Genomic DNA, 10,560 nt, shown 5'->3' with positions numbered 1-10,560 from the left:
ATATAATAATAATATATATATATATATATATATATATATATATATAATCATAATATGAAAGATAATTTATTATTATATAAATCCTTATTGCAAAATTAATATATTAATAATATTGTTTTATTCGTTAAAAGATAAAAATACTTGTATCTGATATATTTATAAAAAGAGAGAGGATGGAATTATAACAATATATTAATTTTAAAAATTATATATAATTTTTAAATTTATTTTAAATAATATAATAATTTTAGTTGAATAAAATATAATTCTCTTTCGAAACTTTTCCTTTTTTTTTATAATACAATCATTCTGTAAACATGTATAATTCAAATTTACAATTTAAAAAATTAAAACAATTTTTCAATTTCGTGTTTTGGTGTTACGTAAAAAAAACCTGAAGCTAATGTAGTACTTTCGTATCTAGAATGTCGCGTCGCCAAATAAGAACGCTCGCGCGTTAAACCCTTCGACATACGACAATGTACTGCCTGACAAAAGGGGGTCAGAGGAGCGGCGGGAAAGGAGGCATGAGGGGCAGGTTCACCCCAATCCCTGAGCGGGCGGTTTAAATTCAAAAATCGAATTCACTGATCCATTGTTCGTGTTCATTCGGCCAGGTTCGACATCATATGGCAGCCCCCTATAACTGTACTTTAAAACACCTTCTATCGCCCTTTTCGAACAAACCAACAATTCGCCAAACCAGAAAGATTCCGAAATATAGTTTCCCTGCACGATAATTTCCTCGATGCACACCTACTACGATATAGGAAATCCTTGACATATTTTCTCGTTCAGACCGTTGCCAAATTCAGAATCTATGATACAAAACGCGAAATTGGGAATCGGAAATTTTTTAAATGATTTCATAAGAGTTATTATTTTATGATTGAATCTCACGTTGCATATTTCATTTCACAACAATGCAAATTTATTGATTGATTCTAACAATATGCTTCAATATTTATTTGTTACTTGAAATAAAATACGTAATAAAATAATCTAGAGAAAGAGAAGTGCAGAAATTTACCAGAATTTACTGTGTTCGTATCAGCATCCACGGACTCGGTTTTCTGCTTCTTCGGAAGATCCTCTTTGTCCTCATCTGGTGCTTCCGTCCGTCTTTTTGGCGTCGAGCTGGCACTTGCCTTTAGGTCGATCGGACTTCCGGTATCCGGTCCTGGACCTTGAGGCGTTGGCGGACTCTCCAGTCGTCCGCTTCTCTTGTTGATGGGCGCAGAGATGCTGGGTACCGAGTTCAACTTCGAGTCCGGATCAGTGGTCTTCAGAGTGAGAGCGTCCTCTGGGTCGGAGTCCTCCGGCGCGGCCGTTGCCGGTGGACTGTGGCAGCCCTGGAGGGTGCTCCGACAATGATTGACCTTGTGCTCGATGAACCGGACAATCTCTCCGAGGGGGTAGGACGCCCTGCAGCCCCCGCATTGGACGGTGTCTGGGGACGTAGTACTTTGCGAGGTTTCCGCTGTAACAGAGAAAGATACATCTCGTTTAGATGGAATTTTTATTAAATAGTTGGCGAGTTAGTATGATAATTCTTTAAATTCTTTGAAATCTCACTCTAAAGAATGAAAATTGAACCAATTTTGAAAAAAAAAGTAAGATTTCATTCTTTAGAGATTCACTCTAAAAAATTTTAGGGAGAAAGAGAAATATACACATACATAGTTTCGACTTTGTTACACTTATTTCTTATTTAATTATATAATTTTTATATATTTAATTATTTTTGGGATAGTAATATGAACATTAATTTCTTGAACATTATTGTTCTTGAATTATTAATTGATAGCGATATCATAAAAACATTAAACGATCATCAAGATTCTCGTTTTGAAAATAGGACTTTATACAAGCTTTCTGTTTAGAAAGAAAATAATAATATTTCTATCACTATTGTTTACTTGAGAAATAATTTTCTCTATATTAGTAATATAAAATTACGTTATTCAAATGATAATCATAAATGATAAAATTTGATGGTACATAATATTCAATTCTATTGTATAATAAACAACACATTAATGCAATCGTGTTGCAAAAAAAGGAAACCTAATTATCGTTTCTGGACTCCAACTACGAATAGTGAAAGCAGTATCGGCTTATTACTATTGATATGTACATGTTATAGATGTCATTATATAACCAAGTGTAGACATATGTCTTGTGCATTATTCACAGCGAGGCATTAATCATTACAATTTACGATACCTATTAACTGACTGCAGTCATAATCCCGTGATGAGATATCAAAACGAACGATTCGATGAGCATTTCGTTTCGCTGGGAGCCGTAAAACTTGTATTTGTATAGGTATGTGTGTGTATGATAGCGATTAATTGAATTAAGGAAATCAAAATTAAACATTATGTGTATTTTAATGAAATTGAATAACGAGTTTGAAAACATTTTCTATAACACATCTTGCTTTTCATAGAAAATAGTGAAAATATCAATACACAGAAAAAGAGCAGTAAGAACAGAGAAGAATTTTTTACTCAAGTATATAAAAATTTAGATCGCGAGATCTGAAAAAAATTTGGTTGTATCATCATAATTATGTGTGATACTCAAATTATTTGCTAGAATATTAAAATTTTTTGCAGCGTCGTCATAAACGCTTAAGCGTTCTGCATAATTACTTTGATGATCCAACAAAATTATTTTCAAATTTGATTTAGCAGCTAATTAAATTTTTAAATACTTGAGCAAAATCATTCTTTCCATGTATATTGCATATGCATAAGAAAATAAAGGGATTCTTTTCTCTCCCATAAAATTTCGTTTTTGAAATTAAAATTTCTTTTTTTTTATTTTCATGATTCAATCTTAGCCATTTCCTTTTAACGATAAATAGACCGCAGACGGTATTCGCCTAATCTGAATGAGAGAACTTTCCTCGTAACAAACAGGACTAATTTCCTCTTACGTAACCGTTATAATTCACCGTCGTCCAAGGAGCAAAGGGCCCGAGGTCAGCCGCAGACGTAACAATTCATTTTTGAGTGTCCTTCAAGAGAAACTACACCAGAACTCCTCGCGATGTCTTATGTCCTTTCTCTCATACATTTCGCGCATTAACATAGAGATTGGCAAGAGTTTCATACATCGATCTTTCCCTCGTCGAGTTGAGTGTCCGTATCTATCCGAATGGGAACACACCAAGCTCGCGATGAAACAAGAAAAACCCTCCACCGTCTTGGCAGTCGTTTTCTCTGCTCCCTTCCCCTTCCTCTCCCTTCGTTCCAGTCTTCGTTTCTCCCTTTGTCTCCGTTTTTGTTATCTTTGTTTCACTTTCGTGGTGCTTCTCGAGGGATCTTCGCTTTTCTCTTTCGTTCGCTTCTTTATTTTTTTGCAGCCTTTATACCCCTGTTTGTTTACCCTTAACTACTGCTGTCTTCCTTCTTCGTTCTCACTTTTCATCGGTACTTCCTTCTTCGTTTCTCACTTTTCATCGGTGCGCGACGGCGTTCGATTCTTTCTGGGCGGAGCTCGCTTGACCAATGGCCAGGGCGCAAACTCGAGTATGCTTCAACCCTTTAAGATGTGAATTACATCCCGATTGAACTTGAGTTATAGTCAGTTTTCAACCGACTACAATTATTTCTAAGTAGAGAATAATTAAAGAAATATTTGAAATAATTATAATCGACTTTTACAGTTGTTTTTTTTATATAATATAAAATATTTAGGTAATTTATTGAATTTATATCGAGACAAAATTTTTATAATGAATTTTTAATTATATCTGATAATTATTTAATTATATCTGAGTATAAGTCTCTAAGAGATTTTTGGCATCCTGTTTTGCGTGCATACATTGCCAAATATAGAGAATTTATTGAACACAAAGATTACCCGATCTACTATATATTTATAAATTCTCTCACTTCCTAATGACATTGTAAAATTACCACAGCTCAAACGATATATCTCAGCAATAACAATTCCATAACAATTCATCGATAGCGCTTCGATGTATTTTCTTTACAACCAAGAACAAGGCTATAAAAATATTTTTAATAGATCTAAACTATCGAGAGATTCCGATAAGAATCAATTTTTCAAGCGCTTTACCATTCAGAATCGCTTCATACGAGCAGTGAAACTTTTTTTCACGGTTGCTATCTGCAGCTTCTCGTTTTTCACCGGAAGAATGACGGTAGCAGGAAGCGAGATAAGTTCGCAAAGTCTCGATGTCTCGAGACTCGTGTTCGAACGAGACAATTGCGCCTCGGCGACGTCTCGCATTCTTCGTAGGAACGCGAGATTTTAATCGCGTTTGTCCGAGATCGTCGTTGACAATCGAACGCGAAAGAAAGAAGGGAGCAAAATAACGATGGTAAAAATCCGATAAAATTTTCGATAAAAATCCCGGAGGTAAGGCGAAGCGACGTCTGGTCCTGCTTGTGGTCCTGTTGCCAGTGAAAAAAAGAAAATCGGTCGAGTTGGATACGACGACCGAGGAGAGGTTTAGCGAGAGCGAATGGAAGGAACGGTGAGTCGCCTGAATGGACTCTCTCGGATCCGTTATTCGCCTACGATTCAAAAGCGCTCGGTTAGAAACAAGAGACGCGCGACCGGTCGTTAGCGACAATGGGCTTTTGTTTTTTCGGGGGCAGATGTTGGACCAAAACTGTCGGCAGCGTAGAGAACCCTCCGCAACCCCTGCGCGAGAACCGGCAGCCTCACGAGCTTAAGGTGAGCGAAGGAGGAAGAGAACGGAGTAGACACGTGTCTCTTCGCCACTTCATAAATCACCCGCCTATTTATCCACGTACATCTTCTGCCACCGTTTAATGTCGTTTTTTTATGCGATGTATGATCCGCAATGCATTTCGTTATATTGCAATTTTATTGGAATCTGCATAAAAAATAAATTTACGGAATACTTAATACATATTTCTTCAAATAGTTCTAAGTAAACATTTACTTACAATAAGTGAATATTTACTCAATAAAAAGTGATAGTTAAATCAAATTGAAGATTTCTCTATCAAATAAATATGTTTACATTTAGTAAATATTTACTTAAAACAATTCAAACAAATATTTACTAAAATTTAGTTTTTTTCAGTGTAAACGTTACTTCTCTTTCACTAAAAATTGTTCTAAAATAATGTATATTTTGAAAACTACGGTAAATGTATTAATAAGAATATATACATTAATAATGAACAAGGAATATATACATTAATAATAATCAACATAAAAAAATTGTAATTTTTTCACATTGAAATTTTTCATTAGATATAAAAAATAAACAACCGAGGAAAAACTTGATACTGAAATTAAGAAGATAATTTGTAGTTCATTAATTTAGAAACATTTTGAAAAATATATTTTCAAATAATTATTTTACAACGAAGCAACAAAATGCTCATTAATACAATAAAACATTTCATGTGGAAAATCAGAAACAATTTTATTATCATTATCAGTATACGAAACTATTAGATTGCATACACATTTCTGATTTTGATGAGGACAATTACTTGCCGCATAAAAATAAACGCGTTGCATCTGAACGAATCACGTATACGGGAAAGAGGGGAGAGAGGATGTGAATTGCCAGGAAGGAAGATAACGTAAAAATATAATATTGCCCGGCGAATCTAAGTTGGATTGCTTACAAATTGGCCTATACATCCGTAATGTTGCGATCACCAAGCCCAGTGGTCCCTATTGTGGGCGTCCTTGTAATTTCCATCCACGAATGGAAGGACGCGGGAATCTCTGCGGGAAATGTTCCGAGGTTATTAGTTTTTCACATTAATTTTCCTTCTTATGTCCTTAGCAAGATACGCCAGATCGGTCGGAGAATCGATTCTTCGCGATAGTTTGTGTAGGATACTATCAATTGTTTTTCTTTAACATCCAACGCAGATAAATCCCGATTCTTGATTGAAAATCAATTTAATTTGAATTTTATGATTTACAATGTCGATTAATGATGTAATCCTTACGAGATGGATTTAATTTATGATCTTATAAATGTTATGGCTATGCTATATATAATATTATTATATTAATTTTTAAAAACGCACACGATTATATTAAAAAAAAGTTATTTATTTTTGATTTTGATGAGAATTCAAAGTTGAATCTAAATTTGTTTCTTAATTTGTTTTTGCCATAAAAGCCATAAACATAGATCATTTGTCATAATGTCGAATCGTAGCCTAACATCTAATTGCCTTTAATTTCACGACAATACTTTAATTCCTTGCATTATGTTTGACCATCGGAACATTCACTAGAATTCGACGTTTTTTCACGAAATTTTCGTTAGATTCACGCGAGTGCACATAGCTTGCACACAGAGAAACGGGCGAAGATATCCCGAGGCGGTATCCTTGTTAGAACATCCGTCCTGTCAAAACGTCCAGAGGACACATCGGAGCAATTGAATTACGATCATCCCCAGGGCGAGTTCCGACCGTAACCAATAATTCCATTATCCATTAGTATTGGGTCGCGGCAATTTCCTTCGCCGACCGAGGAGGTATCGGACGCCCACCATCGTTGCCACCGCGACGCGACGCGACGCGACGCGACGTACGTGGCAGCCGATCTCCCGGCGAAATACAGAAACCGATCGGGAAAACGGATAGATTTCCGGCACACGTCTGTATCGACGCACCCGAGATGGACAGATCCGTGACGTGATCGCAAATATCGTCTTATCCATAATAGAATGTCGTCGCGACATTTATCGGCGTCTGGAACGTCATACTTTTAGCTATCTAAAAATGATTTCTTCTATCATAATTTACTATAATCCGATATACGGTGGTACATTTGCTTTTTTTCTCATTTAGACTTGAAATCTCTTTTATATTCGTATATAAAAAGCATAAAATTCTTTATATAACAAATCCAACATTGAGAGAACAATGCATTAAATTTTAATAAATATTTATTTGAATAGTGCCAACTAAATATTTTAATGAATATTTATTTATTAAAAAAATGATTGTTAAATTAAATTAATGGTTCTTATACCAAATAAACATATCAAATTCAGTAAATATTTAGTTGATGCTATTCGAACAAATGATTTACTTAAAGTTAAAATATTTTTTATCAGTGAAGATATATTCCAAATCCAAACAAGAAATTGAAATCTTTAAACATCTCTTCATGCTCGATGAGTCGTGATAACATTTGGATGGAATTCTCCAAAATTCCCCCAAATTATATATCTTCAGTACCTGAGTAGCATCATATATTCACGTAATTTCTTGCAACGCTTCATCGCAGGTTAAGTTATCTGGTTATCAACGCTGTATTAATGTCTTGCGCAAATCGCCTGATAAGAGATAATATCGCTTGCGTAGAAACTGCCGACTTGTTCATATCGGCCATAATTACCTTTATGCGCCATTGCTCGTCGTCCTGCGCCAGTTACGTTACAACGTGTATCCGAATATTCCTGTTGGGGCCAAATTCACTGTTAGAATCAATCGTGAGGATCGATCGCGCGGTTGTGGATCCGATTGAACGCGACGCGAAATCGCCGTTCTAGCGAGGGCTCTTCGTCCTCGCGAGCGACGCTTTCGTTTAATTTTCGGGGAACGCGGATCGATTCTCATTGCCGTGTACGAGATCTCATTTCGTCCATGTTCGGATGCTGACTGGAGCATCAGATGTGTACAGGGCCGGCCAAGGGCTCCGACAGGATATCAGAAGAATAGAAAGGACCTACCGGCAAGCGCACCGATGGAGGGGACAATTTTTATAACCCCCACTTTATATTATGTTGTCCTCTCTTTCGCGTTCTTTTTCCTTCTCTTCCTTATATCTCTCTACTCTTTCTATTTCTCTCCGAAAACACCCTTCGTCGTCGAGTTTTTCTCGCGGGGTCGAAGAGTTTTTCGAGTTAACCCCGACATGTTTTACCACCGTACGTTTCGTTCTATCCCGTACAAAGGATTCAAAATGGCGCTTAGTGCGTAGATCGTTTTTTTTCTCTCTTACAGGGCCTTCCACTCTGTCGCATCTCGTGTATACACGTCGTGAAAAAACAAGACCAACCAGAAAAACGAACTCCGTTTGTGAGCGAACTAGATTTAAGACAGACCAATGGTAAGATCTAAAGGTCCATCGACCTCGCTCTGACAATTGGATCGATTTTTTTATTTCGCCGTAGGTTTCCTCGAATTTCTTTGGCTACCTTTTTCGATCTAAGGACTTCCCTCTGTATCTTCGATATCATAAACGGTACCTCTAACGGGTTTTCTCTTTTCAAGTGAAATAGAGGTTGAACGTTTTTTTTAAACTGTCATTGACCTCGCTTTGAGTAGTGAGGGTGCATCAAACTGGATGACCGCAGGTAATTTTCTAAGATTTTGAATTACAAAATTTTTTATAAGATCTCATTTTTATATATATTGGTCTCATTTATACTTCGTTTTAAGAATAGTAACATTAAAATAGAGTAAATGGAAATAGTTTTTTTGTAGTGTCAGAATAGTATTTAGAATATAATCTATAATTATATCTTATAAGAATAACTGCAGAATATTAAATAAAACTAAGTTAATACATATGCTATTTTATTCTTGTTAATCCCATTCTTAAGGTTGGTGTTAAAACTTCATGACTGCAAATGATTTAAGGTATATATACATATTAGTAAATCTTTTATCAATCTCGTAAAAACGTTAAAGTATAAATTATAGTAACGTATATTTGCTAAATACTTTCTTGATAATATGAATATGAGTTATTTAGAACAATAGAATTAATTTAATACTTAATGAGTTAAAAAAACTATAAGTGGGATTTAACAATAATGTCGCTATATATCGTGTTATGAAATTTTTCCATAATTCATCCCCCCCAGTAGTAAACTCTGCTTATGTTCAATAAATCGCACGATCTTACAGAACAGTACCCTCCTCGGAAAGTAGAGCGTAGCCAAGTCGTACCAAAATATCAGCTCGATCTCAAGCCGAACTACGAGAATGAGTGCCGAACAAACGGGTGAAATCAGTGACCACATTGGATATCAGAAAGGCCTCGGGGAGATCGGAGCCGCTAGAAAACTGCGTTCCACTGTTCCGCGCTCGACGACCAGACGGTTATGAGAAATATGAAATCTGGTTCTCACGGATTCTGAATGGGGTACAGGCGGTCTCTCTCGCGCATAGACGCTCACCATCTCGCTCGCTCTCGCGATCCATCGCTCCACATGCGTATCGTGGGAGGATCTCGAGACCCGCGGGTCGCCCTTTGTGAACCCGCCAGCAGGACATTGTCCATTGAGAGAACGGGCAAACAGGTCCTAGAGAGAGAGTTGACCTGTCCCTCCCGTACCTTTTATTCGCGCTCCTTTCAAGAAAAACCCCTTTCCCCGATTTTTCGATCAAAATAAATCATACAGGCATATAGTTATGCGTTCGCGAACATACAGCTGCATTGCTTCGTGACATGCGGCTGCTTGGACATCACGCGGATTCTGTATTCGCGTCTTCCTCGTCCCGTCGTGCCCCCGCCGTGTTTTCGAGAGTATTTCTCAGGCATGGCCATGCGTGGCCTTTAATGCAGCGCGCGATGCGTTTCACCTTTCGTGAGACTCAGCTTCGACGTTTCTCGCATCTTCGTGGACTCCTGGGAACTTCGTCGTCGCGTCTCCAATCGCCGCCGCAATCGTTTTCACAACTACGCCGCGACTTTACGGTAGACGTGGGAAGACGACCGGCGATACGGAACGAAAAAATTCCACACGGTTTCAAAATTTCGCAAGATTTCATTTAACCGACTAATAATGATTAATTAAAAAATAATAATAAATTGAAAAATGAAAATATTACGTGATTGTTATACATTTTTATATTTTAATCACGTATAGAAAGTTGGGGATTATTTGAAATCTGATTATTATTAATGTTAATATAAATATAAATAAATTAATATTATACAAAAAATTTACGTTGGTGGGAATATAAAATAAATCCTGATAGGCCGGCGCTAACATATCATCCCATTCAACTAGGATCGCGGACATGTTTTTCATCCAATGATGATGAAACCACGCACCAATGGTTCGTTTCCATGTTGGCCTACAGTGGCCTAACAATGATGGAAAAACAAACGGCGGGCAACGAGAGCGGCAACGAGGATCGCCAATGAAAACGCGACGAAACGCAAAGCGCAAAGCCGCACCGTGGCTTTGTATTGTCCAGCACCGTGGTTTCACCCTTTTCCTCCCACATCCTCTCTCATCTGCTTTCTCTCTCACACTTGCCCGTTAATTAGAAAGTTCCGCGGTAAAGAGACGAAAGAGGGAAGGAGGGGGATAGGAAACGGCGGAGGCTGGGGTTTCGTTGTTACATTATTCAAAACGTTTCTCCTCTCCTCTCTTCTCCCTCCCCCTCCGCGACGAAACTCCACGTTACGCCACCGCAAAACATCCAAATGCGAACTTTTGACAACGCGCGAAGTGCCGAAGCGTGTCACGCGAAATAATTAACGATCGCGCGAGTTTTCTCGGGCGAGAATTAATGCGCGCGTGGCTCGCGAAGCTCGTCGTAATTTTCG

At 37.3% G+C, this 10,560-nt stretch overlaps 1 protein-coding gene across 1 annotated transcript in view; it reads right to left on the bottom strand.

The window, feature by feature from the left end:
• LOC105617468 (B-cell lymphoma/leukemia 11A) overlaps positions 1-7,402 on the bottom strand; it is a 19,557-nt gene extending 12,155 nt beyond the window's left edge. The window contains exons 1-2 of the mRNA XM_012199025.1: positions 7,390-7,402; positions 1,031-1,480 (exon numbers count right to left, since the gene is read on the bottom strand). Of these exons, the coding sequence (XP_012054415.1) occupies positions 1,031-1,480; positions 7,390-7,402 (463 nt within the window). The remainder of the gene's footprint in view (positions 1-1,030; positions 1,481-7,389) is intronic.
• Between the last annotated feature and the right edge of the window lie 3,158 nt (positions 7,403-10,560).

The sequence above is a fragment of the Atta cephalotes genome (genome assembly GCF_000143395.1).
Source record: "Atta cephalotes unplaced genomic scaffold scaffold00013, whole genome shotgun sequence".
NCBI classification, from domain to species: Eukaryota; Metazoa; Arthropoda; class Insecta; order Hymenoptera; family Formicidae; genus Atta; species Atta cephalotes.
This window is presented reverse-complemented; position numbering and strand designations above follow the sequence as displayed.